The sequence below is a fragment of the Camellia sinensis genome, chromosome 10 (genome assembly GCF_055761805.1).
Source record: "Camellia sinensis isolate YWXY chromosome 10, ASM5576180v1, whole genome shotgun sequence".
NCBI lineage: Eukaryota > Viridiplantae > Streptophyta > Magnoliopsida > Ericales > Theaceae > Camellia > Camellia sinensis.
Window position 1 is genome coordinate 130,571,096 of NC_138970.1, and position 13,627 is coordinate 130,584,722.

At 33.3% G+C, this 13,627-nt stretch overlaps 1 protein-coding gene across 3 annotated transcripts in view; it reads left to right on the forward strand.

The window, feature by feature from the left end:
* LOC114273107 (uncharacterized) overlaps positions 1 to 7,005 on the forward strand; it is a 46,275-nt gene extending 39,270 nt beyond the window's left edge. Inside the window, exons 6-7 of one of the 3 annotated variants that reach the window (XR_014342610.1) lie at positions 6,447 to 6,625; positions 6,721 to 6,839. Coding sequence is in view for 2 of the 3 variants with exons in the window: in XM_082892345.1 (XP_082748471.1) it covers positions 6,447 to 6,503 (57 nt within the window). In the remaining variant the exon portion in view is untranslated. Of the gene's footprint in view, positions 1 to 6,446 lie in introns of all 3 variants that reach the window. The other 2 variants (XM_082892347.1, XM_082892345.1) reach the window with 2 other exon arrangements.
* Positions 7,006 to 13,627: the final 6,622 nt, after the last annotated feature.

The following is a 13,627-nucleotide window of genomic DNA, read 5'->3' on the forward strand; positions in this document are numbered from 1 at the left end:
TAAGGATATTGAATTTGGGGGTCATAAGCAAATTGTTCACAAAAATCTCCTACCTCTCTTTTTCCTATTAAATGTTGTTGTTTGAGTTGTTGCTGGAGTTTAAGATCATTACATAAAGCAAGACCTTCACTGGTCACAATATTAATCAACTGACCGTAAGTATATTGATAATATGGAATATCAACAGAGCGATGTATGTCACGTAACCGCTTACGGACACGTTCAGCAAAGAGATGAGGAAGACCATCAATGAATTTGGCTTTCCAATGTTCATCACTTCCATCTGTTCTCTGCATAACTTTCATCAGAAAAACATCCTTATACCATCGAAAGTGAGATAAAGTAGGACATCGTAATTTCATAAGTAATTCCCTATTTCGATCTGCAATACCAACAGTGTTACCAACAAAGTTAGCAACGATAGTGTTAATAAGGGTGTAAACAGCATCTTCTTCTTCGGTCTCAATGGGGTCAGGATTCGGGTTTGCTGGTGTTCGATCAGGAATTGTAGTTATGGTTTTAGTAGCAGTTCTATCTGGTATTGCAATTGGCTCATTTGTGAAAGTTTTGTTTTGTTTTGTTTTTTTCCCTTGAAAAATGATAATGAGTTGTAAGCCAGAGATTGGTTTTTGGTGACTACAAAATAATGGATTCTTTTTACAGAGAGTTGAACCACTAGAAGCTGTAATTGATTTGAACAGATCACATGGTTTCTTAGTATTGCATAACTTGCATTGCATTGTGGTTGAAAAATAAATCGAATTTACTGGAGGAGAAAATGAAGATATGAAAAGAAAAATATAAAAGAATGGTTCCACCTACGGAGATCTGGTTTTCCGTAAAGAATGCAGATATCCAATCTCAAATTCTACTTGCCACTGGAGATGTATTCAACACCTGAGGTTCATGCAATTAAAAGGGTTGCATTTATGTGCTTAATCTCTTCCTAAGTAATTTTATGATCTTATCATTGTCATTCTGAATTCATCTTGTAATTAATTGGTGGTTGAATTAGTCTCCACAAGGTTTTTAGTGTAACAATGTCTGCTAAATTAGGAAGCACCAAAAAGCCTAAATAAACACTCTATAAGTTAATTTGTTTTAACTCCAAATAAACTACTTATATGTTGACTCTTCTGATTTAAAAGAGAGGGGGGGGGGGGGGGGGGGGGTGTTTACAAGTAGTGGTCCCTTGTCCCGAAGGGAATGGGTTGTGACTCCTACATATTTTAATGATAGCAACCAATCAATGTAGCAGGCCTGGCTCTGACTTCAACTGTAAGTTGACACTTTGAGGGTTACTCTCTTTAGGAGGTTGACACTTCGGGGATTAATGAACTCCTTACCACTGGTATTCTCAGTCAGTCAATGAAGCTCATAGATTTTTCATTCTGTAATAAGCAGATCTCCTTGACCTTTCTTGATGTTTAGTGTCCACTGTAAGTCAGGGTCGTAGGTTGGAAGAGTTATTGATGCTAATTCCAAGGCATGAACTGCAATTTTTATAGTTTTAGTTGTCTTTTGAATTTCATGTTTAGAGATCTGTTTGTTTCAATTTGCCCCTAAATGTACTTTAAGTTGCTCACAATAGGCTAGAATTTGAAGAGAGGGTCCAGAACTGACTTCCAAGTATTTCCCTTATAGTGTTTTAGTCCATGATGCTTTATCTTAGCTAAGTGATGCCATCTCCATGGATTACATATTTTAATGATATCAACCAAATCAATGTAACGTCTGACTCTACCACTAATGTAAGTTGACATTTTGAGGGCTATTCCCTTTAGGACGTTGGAATGGTGCATCTTCAAGGCTGGGCTTGAGGTTTTGGAGGCCCAAAGCAAACCCCCAAGATTGGGGCCCTCTTGTCTATTTTCACAACTATATCTCTGCTCACTGCTAAGATTTTTATATTTTAGTCATTTTTTTTATTTAATTTTGTATTTTTTTAGATGCATCTGCTATACTTAAAAAGTAAATTTTTTGTGAAGAAATCTAAAAAGTATTCAATAAATATTAAAAAAAAATACAAAATGTATTGAATTTTTGTATTTAAAAAAATTACAAATTTTGTACTTTTTAAGTGTATCTAAATTAAGTGGATCTAAAAAATAATTTTTTTTATTAAAACATTAAAAAAAATCACCAAAATTAAAAAAATACATATTGAAAATTTGACAACTATTTTTGAAAACTCAAAACCGAACAGAGTGACCCGAAACATCATAACCACAAACCTTTTGGTTTTTGGGCACTCAGGCCACAAGTCCATTGATGAAGCTCTAATCTCTTTGGGCCAAAAAGAAACAATTTGTCCAAAATAACAACTATATGTTAAAATCAACCTATTTGTCTATTTGTTGAAATTCACCAAACTATGTATTGAAATGTGACACGTCACTCATGTGTTAAAATGTGACACATCACTCATGTATTGAAATGTGACACATGTCACTCATTCAACAATGTATCTGTTGAATATTACACATTTCTTTACCTCACCATCACAACTTGTTGCTGCCAGCCGTTGCCAACTTTTCTGCCACCGATGCCTTTTTCCAGCGACCTTTTCCGATTTGTCCTTCTCACCAAACAAGATTTTACCTTGGATCTAATGATTTATACCCCTTGGGGATGGGCTTTTCACCAATTTTTATTTTTTATTTTTATAATAAAAAAAGCCCTAAAAATTACGTCCCAACAACCACAAACCTAAATAAAATCAAATTATGTATCCAATTTTTTTTTACAATTATACATACATGTGTACATTGATTCAATGGTAAAACCTTGGCCTAATAATCTTGAGGTTATGGGTTCAAATCTCAAGACAATCACTTTATGCATTATGCCAAAAGTTGGGTGTGCACTCAGTCTTTTCCCTCTCAAACACATATTAATGTGTACTATTTTGGTGGTGTTTTTTATACATACATATGAGGCTACATCCAAAAAGAATTCAATTTTTTTTTATTTTTTGTTTTGTTTACTTCCCGTAGAAACCCAATTGTAGATTAGGTTTGGTGTAATTTTAATTCAATCCCCAAACTTTTTAAAAATATAAATTGGGCCTTCAAATTGTGTCTTTTAAGTGACCTTCTACACTTCTGTTTGGACCATTTTCATATAGGTGGGCCTCTTTTTATTTTTATTTTTTGAACTAGCATAAGAGCTTGTATTTTTTGGGGTCCTTTTTGCAGCCATTTTTTGGGGGCCTAAAAGTGGTTACTTTTTGGGCTTCCCCTCAAGGCTGGGCCTGTGCATCTTGGGCATTTGGTGTTTAATTTTTAATATACTTTTTACATGTGGTGTTCCCACTGAATCAATAAAGCTCTGTAGATTTCTCATTCTCTAATAAGCAGATCTCTTATTTGTTTTCACCTTTCTTGATGTTTAGCGCCCACGGTAAGTCTTATGGCTGTTAGTTGGAAGAGTAATTGATGCTAATTCCAAGGCGTGAACTGTGGTTTTCATAGTTTCAATTCTCTTTTGAATTTCGTGTTTGGGGATCTATTTATTAGTTGCCCCTAAATGTACTTTGAGTTGCTTCACTTGGTAGGCTAGAACTTGAATTATGGTCTTGATATGATGTCGAAGTATTTTCGTGTAGTATTGTACTCAGGATTCCTTATCCCAGTTAATTTGTGCCAGCTCTGCCATGGATTCTTTCTTTCATGCATCATCATGATTTAACCAAGCATATAACTATTGACAAAGTAGAATGGTGAAGAATGATTCATATATATCTTACCCCTCTTGATTGAAACACAAGGCTTTGGTTTGGTTTATCATGACGAGCGTGTATAATTTTTTAGGAAATCGATATTCTATAAGGTCTAGTTTTGTAAGTTTTTCCGGAGTATTCATTGCACTATTCATTGGTCCAAGCAATTTTTCTAGTTGCACTACTAATGATTGTTGCTAAATGATTACAATTACTTTATGTTTTTGGACTTTCCCTTTATTGAAAATCTCTCTCTCCCTCTCTCCCTCCATGTCCACATATCCACACAAAGTTTTGGACTAATTTTTAATTTTCAACGACAATTTGAAAAATTCATCACAGAAAAGCATCACTGATTGTAAGTTTTAGTGATAATTTATACAAACCGTAACAAAAAAAAGACGCTAATTGTCAATTTTTGGCAACATATATAAAAGATTGTCACAAAAAATTATTTTTAATGATGATTTTACTAAGATTTATTTTCAATAGGACTTGATAGATTTAGTCCAACTATTAGGACTGATTGATAGTTTACCATTTAAATAAATGTATTTTAATTCTTATATTATTATTAAGTCTTATTTTTAATATATTTATAAAATAATTATGACGCCACGGTTTGATTCGGGTTCGATCTGACTATTGAAGAGGTGACCCGTCCACTCAATTCTTTTTCCGGTTCGCTTACTGGTCCGGTTTTTAAAATATTGTAAAGTAGGAGATACAATAAAATCCCTTCAGTTAAGGGATTGAAATAAATTAAAGATACAAAAAAATCATGATAACCACAAATCATGGGATCTCCATATATTTTGATATCTTTCATATTTTCTTGTTTTTTAACAATATAATCTAATCTCCAACAAAACTTTCTTTCTTGCATGCACACGCGTGTGCGCACGCACATTCTCATTCGAATGTTAACATTTTAAATTTATGATTATACGCGTTGCATTTCAACTGAGTCCCTGATTCTATTTGTGAAGTCGTCATTTTTCTTTCTTTTGAAAACCTACTTGATCTCATAAATTTGTGGTGTCATCTAGAGTCTGGACTAGTACTACTCAGAAGTCAGAAGTTAAGTAGTTGAACAATTTGCCTTTGCATTTTAATTTATGTATATCTTCTTGCTTTATAAGAAAAGGGTGGTTGCCATTAGTGCCCTTGGTGGCGTGTAAAGCTGCAAATGAACAGAACTGTTTGTGAATATGCTTGAACTTGGCTCGACAAGGGCTCGTTCAAACTCGGTTTGTTAAATTTTTATTGCGTTTGAGCTCGAGTTCGTTAAAATCTTAATAAACAAGCCTAAACATATTAAAGCTCGGCTAGTTAGCTTGGCTCGTTAGTTGGACTCGTTTAATATTTATTTAAATAATAGAATAAATATATTATTTATATACTAAATAATATAAAAATATGTATAAAAGTAGGATAATATGTTATTTATATAACTATAGATAATAGATTTATATAATAGTAGTGGTTGATGTTATTATTTTGGTAAGATATTGAATTTTTTTTAGTATGTTTATATATATTGTATATCTAATTGTATAATCAAAGTTTTAATTGTAACTTTAGTCTCATACTCAAGTATGAATTTATAATTTATTTGGCTCGTTATGGCTCGTGAACAGGCTCGAGTTCAAGTTAAGCCTAAGCTAACTTGGCTCGAGCTCAGTTCGTTAAATTTTTATTGAGCTTGGGCTCAAGTTCGAACGCGTTAAAATTTTAATAAACAAGTTCAAACAAGCTAAAGCTCGGCTAGGCTCGGCTTGCCTCGTTTGCAACCGTTCAAGTCATGGAAACAACTTCTCCACTCTCCAAAAGTGTTGGTAAGGCTGCACACATCTTTCCCTTGAGCAGGTGTCTCATGCACTAGGTCGCCATTCTCTCTCTCTCTCTCTCTCTCTCTCACACACACACACACACACACACACACACACACACACACAAGATTCACTCTGGCAAACCAAAAGGATTCATTTACATTTGACCACTATGATCTTTCATGAGTTGACCCATGACATGCATATTCATCTTAATCTAAGTATCACCCACAATCAAACTCTTGTTGACCAGGCTCAATCCTGCCATACCAGGGATAACAAATTATTTGGAAGACTCTTACTGATTTTTGTCTTCATGTAATTCTTCTCTTCAATATAATAATTTTTTTGTTAATGAAGGCATTATTAATCTTGTACCTGTGTTTATCTATTGGAATTAGAATGACTAGAAGGAAAATCATTTGAATCACTCTAGTGGAAAATTATTTTTGAAATTTAATTTGCATTTTATTGTCCTTATTGAACTCCTCTATCAAAGTGTTTTTTTATGATTAGGATGGCTTGTGTATTTGTTGCTTCATGACTTCCTTTTAGCATCCAACTGATTGAGACTTATGTTGTGTTTGGATTTTGGATTTGTGGAGAAAAAGGAAAAATGAAAAGGGAAGAGAGAAGATAGGGAAAGAAAATTGTGTAAAAGAAGTTAAAAAAAAAGATTATTTTGTTTCCCACACACACACACACACCAACAAAAAAAAAAGAAGAAAGAAAGAATGTGTATAATTAAATTCAATTTCCCATTCATTTTTTCTTTCCCTTGACAAATTGATGATCGACAAACAGCATTATGTATTTATTAAATGCTACTTCTCATAGTGCTTATATATATTTTATTTTTACAACCCCTTAGTAGTTCTCATAAGATTTAAGAGTTTTGTTTCCATTTCCAGGAGGTTGAGTATTCCAGTGGGGGTATGCCTTTGCGTTAAGGTGGAGAAGATGAAAATGCCTACGAATTGAAGCCAAAAGTAAACTTAATTGGACCAGAAATGGAAGCTTCGGTTTGTGTTATTTGGAGCTGATGAACTCCTCCATGTGCATCACTAACATGGCATGGTTTGGTCATATTGTGATTTCATGGACTATCTTGCAACTCTCTTCATCATTTTGGGAATATGTAGTAGCTTATAGCATCTTTAGTTGTCCGTCCATGACTTATCGTTTATTTTATCCCTATGTTCACACATTTCAATCTACAAATATTGTAGGTGAATGATTGTTCTTTAGACCAAGTTACTTGAAAATTAGAATTGAGTTGATAGAAAGGTGATGTAAAAATGTTTTGGAGCTAGACAGGGAGTTTGGAACTTGTGTTGTTGAGGAAGTGCTGGAATTGTTTGGGGGTGTTTGGAAAGATGGTTGGGTTAAAATAGCCCACTAAAAGACAATATAGGTTAAAATAGTCAACAAAATAAAATGTCATATTTAACATATAATTATTTTACTTTTTTTCTCATAACTATCAAATCAACTACCAAAAAAAACAAAAAAATTCAACCAACTTTTTAAACAAAATTATTTTAGTTAGGTTAAAATACTCAAAATAACCCACTTTTTAAACAAGGTCTTTATGTATTTTGGAGATCCTTTTTGTTCAATTGATATTTACTTTATATATATATATATATATACTGCAGGATTATGAATTTATTTGTTTAGTGAAGGAGAATGTAAGTGAAATGAAATTACTTGTATATGTATATTCAGTTCTTCTTTGGGTAAGTAAATAATAAATGATTTTTTTGAGAAGTATCTAGTTATTTTAATCTCATTTTCCTAGCTCAAGAAACAAAATGTTTCTTTCACTTCACTTTTTCCCTTTAGTTTTTTTCTCTCAAATTTATTAAGATTGAAACATAGCCTTAGGTGCCGTGCAACAAATTGAAAATTTGATACTGAACTTTGAAGTATGAAAAATTCTTTGGTATGTAGGTTGAATTTAATCATGCTATTTGACATATACGAGAAGTTTAGATTTTAAATTTATTAATATTGATATTTTTACTTTCAATCTTTAAATTGTGGTGGTAGGTTGATAGTTGTGGTGGTGGAAGCAATGTAGTGGTGGTTGTGATAACAACAATGAAGGTGGTTATATGGTAATAATATAAGTACAGTAGTGGCACTAAAATGACTGTGTTGGTGGTAGGTAGATAGGTGGCGGTGATGATGGTGGCAGTTAGGGGTGTAAAAATGGTCCGCGGCTCATGGGCTGCTCGAAGCCTGCTCGCGGCCTGCGGTGGGCCCAGCTCAGGACCTTGGGCTTGGGCTAGGTCGTCATTTTGAAACTCGGCCTATCAACCCACTCAAGGCCCACTCGAAGCCGGGTCCAAAGCCCAACCTGCTTAGTCCATTTGAGTTCCAGTGTCATTTTTAATAGAAAAGAATAAAATTTTGATGGAAAAAATGGGAAAAAAAAAAAGAAAATGTTCAAGTCCGCCCACGCTTGCCCCAAGCTTGAGCCCATGCCTAGACCTATTGACCCGCCTAAGGCTTGAATACTCCTTGGGCTTGAGCCTAATTGTCTGGCCCATGGGTCGGCTCAACCCTGCTTGATTTTTGGCAGAAGCTTGTGGGGCCTGACAAGGGCTAGCCCGAGCCCAAACCTGGGTGGGCTAGACCAAATTTACACCCCTAGTGGTAGTTATAGTAATTGCGGCAAGATGTAGGTGGAGAGGCGGTGGCAACAATGGTGGTCATTGAAGTTATTAAATGTTTTTTTTGGAGATATTAAAACAAAAATACATTAATTGATGAAAATTACCACCTTACTCATATTTCTTGGAATTGCTTGGATAAAAATACCCGCTAGCAGGGAAACTTATGGTATACGCCCTTTCAAGGGTGTGTATCATATGGACCCTACTATAATTAGCGTAATTTTATCACAAAATTTTGTAATATCAACAATAAAATGTGTAATTTTGTCACAAATTAGTGTAATAAAATGTTTAAAATTTTGTGATTCATGTAACAAAAGTTTGTGGATTGGTTACGACATTTTTTTGTTACGCCAATTTGTGTCGATATTACGTATTTTGTAATTGATATTACGAAATTTTGTAATAAAATTACGCTAATTTGTGGTAAGATATGTACCATAGAATTTCTCACTGTGGTAATACGATACACTAGGCTTGTGTCGTTGACGAAATTGAGTCGGGTCGTATCCAATTACATCTATTAAACCCAAATCAAATTATTTAAGGCACTCAGGTCAAATGTCTAACAATCCCAAGCTTAAATCTTTTTAAACTGAAACGATATTGGTTTGTCCAAAAGAATATTTATTTGTCCAAAACTTATCTATATGTCTATCGGTCCAAATATTGGTATGTATACGTATCACCTAGTTATTCAAATATCACCTTTTTATTCACCTATCTATCCATATTCATTTATTTGTCCAACTCACCACCACCAGTCATTGCACCAGTGACTTTTCAGTGACTTTTCAATGACTTTTCCGACGCCAACAGCTTTTTCAATAATTTTTTAGCTCATATTCTTGCAACAAAAAAAGATTGAACATTTTACCAAATTATTGTCAAATCGAGTTGTGACTTGTTTAGACTTGTACATGCCTATGTTTTAATTTGTTTGTCACACGGTATACATCAGTAGGAGTTAGTTTGTTAGATGTTAGTAGGAAAAAGAGACAATATAAAGGGTATCAAACTCCTCTTTATAGATTTAAACCGGCAATTTCAATTATTCAAAATTTAGCTGAAAGAACAATCCTAATGTTGCGTGTACAAATTTTCTCAAAAAATAAACATAATTCCAAACTTTCGATATTGGATGGGGTCGTTACAAAGGCACCCATGGAAAATTGAAACAACTCCATCTTACATTGGATATTTTAATAGGTGATCTTGAGTATGTAAGGTACCATTAACTTTCTACTAAATAATTTGGGTTTAAATTTTTGAGTCATACTGGTATACTCACAAATTACTTAGGCCACTAAGTAATGGGGCATTACAAACTATTTCTCTCTCCCTTAATCATTCTCCCAAGTGTTACTCATTAGTTCGGTTTATCTAGAATAAGCCTCCAAAACCCATTATCAGTTTATTCCCACTCAAAAGGAAGATTCAACCCACCCAGCAAGCTCAAAATGCATGGGAAATATCATTCTTCCTCTCTCTATTATCTCTCTCCTTTTCATTCTTTTTTTTTTTTTTTTTTTGGATGGAAGGCATTTCTTTTTTCTTTTTTATTTTTTGATGCTAGGCATCAGCCAATCAGCCTATAAAACCATAATTCAGTGGGTTTGCTTTCAATTTTCTGAATTCAATTTTTTAAAAACTGATTTTTTTTTTCAAATTTTTTTGTTTTAAGTGAATATTTTTTCAATTTTAAGTAAATTTTTTTTTTACTTTTTTAGTTGCACCTTACTTAGATGTATCTAAATAGTAAAATATTTGTGAAAAATATTTTTAAAAAATTAATAAATACACAAAAATATGAAAAACATACTGAATTTTCAAAAAAAAAATTATATATATTTTTTGGTATTTAGTGAATTTTTAAAGATTTTGTTCACAAATATTATATTTTTTAAGTGTATTTATGTTAGGTGTGTCTAAAAATTAAAAAAAAAGATTACTTAAAATATTAAAAAATTTATTGAAAACATTAAAATACGAAAAATAAAAAAATAAAATTTTCTGAAAACTATTTTCTGAAAATCAAAACCAAACAAGCTTACTTTTATAAAAGTACAAAGGGTAAATTACAAATACACCCCCTGAAATTTTATTAAAATGCAAATCGCCCCTTGTGGTTTTAAAAATTACATTCTACCATCGAGTTTCTAACTTCATAACAAATTGCCCCTTTTTTTAATAAATCATTAAGTTAATTTACATTTTTCATGATGTTAAAAATACGTTTTAATTAATAATTTAGGTAATTTTATTATTGTATAGGAGAGCAATTATGAATTTTATTTTTTCAGTTAATTCTGTTAAATAAAAAATTCCAATAAAGTGGTATTTGTAATTTTTTAAATGACAGGGGTTAATCTGTATATTAAGAAAATCTCGAGAGGTGTATTTGTAATTTATCCAAATATAAAAAAGAATAGAGAGTGGGACCTGCCTCATCCAAGCCCTTTGTTTCTCCACTTGGATGAATCATGATCCCCTCCTTCATCTCTCTCTTTAACTCCCTACTTGCTAAGCCATTGGGCCCACTTTTTGGTCCAATTTCGATGATCCAAATTGTTCACATTTTAAGATTTGGTGAGTATATCATATCTGTAAAAAATCAAGTTGATCGGATATCAGAAACTACGTTTTCAGATCATCGAACTACAAACCATTTTTAAAAAAAATTTAATAAATAGTTTTTCGAACACATGTTTTCTGATATCCAATCGACTTGATTTTTCACAAGTATAATATACTCAGCAAATCTTAAAATGTGAACTGTTAGGATCATCAAAATTGGACCCAAAAGTGGGCCCAATGACCTAGCAAGTAGGGAGCTAAGGAGAGAGACGAAAGAGAGGATTTGATTCCACTTGGATGCCCATACTAGCAAGCATATGTTCTAGCAAGCTTATTACAGGTACAACAATAGCATCCTCTTCATAGACAAGCAAGGAAGGAAAAGTCTTTTAACGACTAGCTGTGCTGGAAGGTAATTTTATAATGAAACCCTGTTTTTTTAATCTGAAGCACATGATGTTGGTATTTTTTTCATAATAATATATGAAAAATATATAAAATAAATTAAATAGAAATGATAAAATAATTTATTAAAAGGATGAAATACAGAATAAACAACACAACTAAAAAAACATAAATGAATTAGATTATATTACTAATAGAACAAATTATTTACATGGATAACTAAATATTAGAACTCATCTATAAACTAAATACAGTATTGAAAAATTTAAGAACAAAATGATAAGAAAAGAAGCAAACCGAAGCCTATACTAGACAGTTTCCTTAAAACAAATTCACCGCCTCCCGATGGATACTGGAGATACGCCAACATCTGTTTCTCAGGATTCGACAGTCGAAATCAGTTAATACAGAAGAACCTTCTGAATAGCTTCGGCGAACTTGACAATGGATGCACTTTCTTTAACAAGAACCAAAAGAAGAGCCTAATAAAAGAAGATAGGAAAAAAAAAATTGGTGTAAAAAATTGTTTCCAACTTTTTATCTCAAAACACCATCTCATTTTCTATCACAAAACCTCTCTAAAACCACCTACTAAGTTGGAGGAGAAAGACCTCTATTTATACTAGTAGGGGAGAGCTTTAGCCATGAAGGCTAACATCAATGGGGTCATCAAATATCATCAACTCTAGCCATTAGGGCTAGAGTTACTAAGGTTCAAAACTCTAAAACCATTATATATATCATAATATGTATATAATGCATAAGTTTGATAATTAAACTAGATGGGTTGCAAAATGGATACGGGTGTTGGGTCACAATCCGATCCAAGCCCAATCTCAAATACGTGCACAAACTAAGCCCAACACAGCTCAACCCAAAGCTCAAGACTAGGTCTAAGTCCAAGTCTAAAACCAAACCCAGCACATGCACAAGTATAAGCGTAGGCCCAATCCAAACCAAGACTGAGTCCAAATCTAAATCCAACTTTATTGATGTCCACTTTATGAGACAATTCTCATTCTCAACTTAATGGTTTCGGCTCATTATTTTTGTATTGCAATCTTCTCACTTAAGAAAATACAAAACCACTCAGAACCACCTCAACCGACAGTTGGGTCCCACTTTAATTTCAAATTAAAGTTGCCGAAAAACCATTATTTTCCAACACATGACACTGACATACTGTAGTTCAAAGGTTGAGTTGCGAAATTGCCTCAAATAATTTTTTTTTGCCTATTACTTCTTATCTTCGTCAAACTAATTAGTATCTGAAAATTTTTGTAACTAGAAAGTTAAATTTCTCATTAACAATGTGAGGTATAAATACCGATTACAAGAGAGAGCCTTATATAGTTGGATCTCTATCTATGGAAAAAAGATATTTTTCAATGGAATAACAATCAACTAATTACTAATTATCTACTATCTATTTACAGAAGAATATTGATCAAATATAGAAAATCTGTATATGCTAGAGGATCTGTAATACACCCCCTCAAGTTGGAGCATGTATGCCAATATTGCCCAATTTGTCGACTAAATGGTGAAATTGAGCTGCACCAAGAGCCTTGGTAAAAATGTCTGCTGGTTGATCGGCTGTAGAAATATGCTGTAAACAGAATAGGCCTTGTTGCAATTTATCTCTCACCAAATGACAATCTATCTCAATGTGTTTAGTGCGTTCATGAAATACTAGATTGTTTGCGACATTTATCGCAGCCTTATTGTCACAATACATCATTGTCTATAAAGGACTGGAAATATTTAGATTGTTTAGTAAATAATGGATCCAAGTAATTTCACGACAAGTGTTAGCCATGGATCGGTACTCTGCTTCTGCAGAAGAACATGAAACAGTTGTTTGTGTCTTGGATTTCCATGAGATGAGTGAGTCACCTAAGAATATGCAATAACCAGTAATGGATCAGCTAGTGTCTTCGCAATGTGCCCAATCAGAATCACAAAAGGCCCTCAACTGAAGACAACTGGTTGCGGGGAAAAATAAACCTTGACTAGGAGCCCGCTTGACATACCTAAGTATATGATGGGTTGCACAAAAATGAGATTGAGTAGGCTTGTCAAGGAATTGATTAAGAGTGTTAACCGTATATGTAATATCCGACCTTGTAACAGTTAAGTATATCAAACGTCCAATCAATCGACGATATAGTGTAGCGTCAACAAGAAGAATACCATATGAAGAACCGAGTGTGTGATTCTGTTCCATCGAAAAATCTGCTGGTTCAGTGCCAGTTAAACCTGTATCAATAAGAATGTCCAAAGCATATTTTCGTTGAGAGAGGAAAATTCCTTTCTTTGAGTGAGCAACTTCAATGCCCAAGAAGTATTTTAGTGGGCCCAGATCCTTGAGTTTAAAATGGGAATGCAAGTAGTCCTTCAGGAGTTGAATA